The 3,347-nt window shown below is 40.8% G+C and overlaps 1 protein-coding gene across 1 annotated transcript; it reads right to left on the reverse strand.

The window, feature by feature from the left end:
• Positions 1–316: 316 nt before the first annotated feature.
• LOC149542538 (uncharacterized) lies at positions 317–3,079 on the reverse strand. Its single transcript, XM_089797468.1, has one exon. The coding sequence runs from the start codon at positions 2,950–2,952 to the stop codon at positions 547–549; it is 2,406 nt and encodes an 801-aa protein (XP_089653594.1). The 5' UTR covers positions 2,953–3,079; the 3' UTR covers positions 317–546.
• Positions 3,080–3,347: the final 268 nt, after the last annotated feature.

Here is a 3,347-nt window from a genome sequence, read left to right on the forward strand (position 1 = left end):
AGTTAAATTTATTACTCTTTTAAAACTTTATAAAATTATTTTTCTATCTTAATTTGTTTTAAATTTTCAAATGTTTAAATTTAAAACAATTAAATACATTGAAATAACTTTTAATGTTAAACAAATTTCATACAAAATTAACAACAATTTAAATTACTAACAATTCAAAAACATTAACCTAATTCTCTTAAGTAAGATTGTAGCTTAGCGTCACCTTTAAAAAAATATAACCTTATTTCTTAAATAATTTTATTAGCATAAAATAATATACAAATTCTATAATTTCAAGAGTTAATGTATTTTTTAAATTACAAGATAATTAACACGTCTTGTCATTGCATTGGAGGTAATAAAAATGTCAGTACAGTGCAAACAGACTAGGTAAACGGCAAAAGGCCAGCCAGCGCAAACTTTCGGCTATTTAGATAAGGCCCTTCCCATGCTTTATTGTACTCTTTTATCTTTAATTATATAGTATATCACGTAACCAGAAATAGTGAAACTGACAAATCTTTCAACAAGTAGGCTACATGGAAACTGAAGCGTCTAGGCAGTGATGGCAGATGTAGATGTGGAGGTGGATGAGTGAAATGTAAAACGAGGGCGGTACTTCAAACTCCAGCTACATGTTTTAGAATCCACAACTCCATACAAAGCTCTGATTTTGTAGGACCTCATGCTGTACCAAAGTCTGATATTGTTCCACCATACAATCCCTGATATTGTTCCACCAAACGCGATCCCGAAGCCCATCCCCACAGCAATCATGGAGACTCTTTCATCTACTATATCCCATATTGATTTGCCTGCACCCTCTGTCGATGGGAGTAGAGGAGGAGTTTTATTCTTGGGGCTGCAACTCTCTAGAGGTTCCCCGCACAAGCAGGCAAGGTTCTTCTGGAATGAAGTGGCGTCGAATGTCTGTAGCTGCGTTCCTTTTGGTATCCGTCCACAAAGCCTGTTGGAAGATAGATTCAACGAGGCCAGCTTGGTCAAGAGAGACAGATCCTCGGGAATTCTCCCCTCCAGCTTGTTTTTAGACAAATCTAGCTGCTCCAGAGTTGATATCCACCCAAGGGAACCCGGTATCTCACCTTCCAAATGGTTTCCAGACAGATTCAGCAATCTCAGGCTGCTCATATTCCCTACGCTTTCTGGAATCTTTCCGCTGAGATTGTTACATGACAAATCAAGTATGGTATTTGATGTCAGTACATATTCCACCTTGTACTCATTTCCTTTGATTATAATGGACAAGTCCTCATACAGTGTGTTTCCACTCAGTTTTGGATCTCCCAGCTTTCCGAATCCCTGGAGACTGCCAAGATTAGTGGGTATTCCTCCATCAAACCTGTTGTTTGATAAATCTAGCACCTGCAGATTCGTGAGGTTTTCCATGGACAGAGCAAGACGACCATGAAGCTCATTATACCCCAGGCTCAAGACTCTCAATTTCTGAAAAATATTCAGATACAAAGGAAGGTCACCTCCCAAATGATTGTTTCTGAAATCCAACAGCTGAAGATTCATGGAGTTGGCCAAGGATGCAGGCAGAGTCCCGGAGAAACTATTGGAGTGTGCAGACAAAACTTCTAAAGAAGAAGAAAAGTTCAGATACAGATTTCCGTGAAATGAATTCTGCGACAACTTTAGCCTCTCTAAAGATGTGCAGTTGCTAATTGTGGGGGGAATTCTTCCATAAAGGTTGCCTGGGCCATATAGCGACAGTTGTATAAGCTGTTTCAATTTCCCTAGTTCGGCTGGAATATTGCCTATCAGCGAGTTATCCCCCAGAAACAACACCTCAAGTGATGAACAATTACCCAGAGCTGTTGGGATTCGAGACCCCAACCTGTTTGATTGCAGGCCAAGCAATTGCAATTTCTTCAACATCCCCAGTTCAGAAGGGATGCCACCAGTCAGGAAATTGTGTGAAATATCAATGCTGGATAAAGAAGAGCAATTACTGAGAGGAAGGATGCCGCCAGTCAGGAAATTGTTTGAAATATCAATGATGGATAAAGCAGAGCAATTACTGAGAGGAGGGATGCCGCCAGTCAGGAAATTGTTTGAAATATCAATGATGGATAAAGCAGAGCAATTACTGAGAGGAGGGATGCCGCCAGTCAGGAAATTGTTTGAAATATCAATGATGGATAAAGCAGAGCAATTACTGAGAGGAGGGATGGTACCTGTGAGACTGTTATTGCCAAGAACCAAATCAAGTAGAGACGTGCACTTCCCTAGAGCATTTGGAATGCTCCCGCTTAGATGATTGAAGGACAAGCGGAGATGCTGTAAGTTGCCCAGGCCACCGAATTCTTTTGGTATGCTCCCTGTCAAATTGTTTTTTGAAAGTCTGATCCACTGGATGTGCGTGCAATTGGCAAGAGATGTGGGGATGGAACCCACCAGCCTATTTGATTTCAGGTCCAGTAGTCTCAACGCCTTCAATTGGCCAATCTGAGGTGGAATGCTTCCCCTCAACGAATTATCAGAAAGATTGAGAACTCCTAGTAAAGAAAGGTTCCCTATGAAGGGTGAAATCGTACCTTCCAATCCCAATTGAGGCAGAACGATGGCCACAACTCGCTTGGTATTCTTTCTGCACCAAACGCCATTCCACGAGCACACATTTTCCGAATTGGTGGAAGTCCAGTTGGAAAGGCAGTGCATTGGGTCTGCAGTAATGCCATCTTTGAAAGAGAGTAGGGATTCCACGTCTCTCTTCTCAAAAACATCTTCATCGCCATTGTCAAGCAGCATACGGCCTTTCACAAGATAAAGCTTTATACTCATCAGGGCATCATGGGCATGTAAGGCAGAGGCGTGAGAAGAAAGTGAGGTGTTGTAAATGGGCAATGAGCTGGTTACTGTGAAAGCCAGCGCCAAGCCTACCCACATGAACATCCAAATTACTGCATGCCGTGTCTTTTGCCTGCTGCAATCCATCTTTTTAATACTGAAACACAATGGCTTGAAGACTCATTGTGGCCGCCTCTATATATGTCGCTTGCCATTCCTTCTAATTCACTCGAGCAGTCCGAGGACTTCAAGACTTGGGTCAATTTGATAATGCCAGTCCAAGCAGTCGTTTAATTTTATTCAAACCCGCGTATGCCTGTCTCCCTCTCTTACAGTAACGGTTATGACTTTTCCATGTTTACCAAATTACAACTACCAGTCCTAAAGAATAAATGGAGTCGGGAAATTCAACTAATCAAAACAAGAAGCAATGGGGAAATTCAAAAGTAGGTGATTGATAAAGTCATATGAATAACGATTGCCACTTAGTTGCCAGTATTTGTCCAATTAGTTAATTATAATTTAATATAATATAATTTAAT

The sequence above is a fragment of the Cupressus sempervirens genome, chromosome 8 (genome assembly GCF_028749045.1).
Source record: "Cupressus sempervirens isolate cs-2001-9-10 chromosome 8, ASM2874904v1, whole genome shotgun sequence".
Lineage (NCBI taxonomy): Eukaryota > Viridiplantae > Streptophyta > Pinopsida > Cupressales > Cupressaceae > Cupressus > Cupressus sempervirens.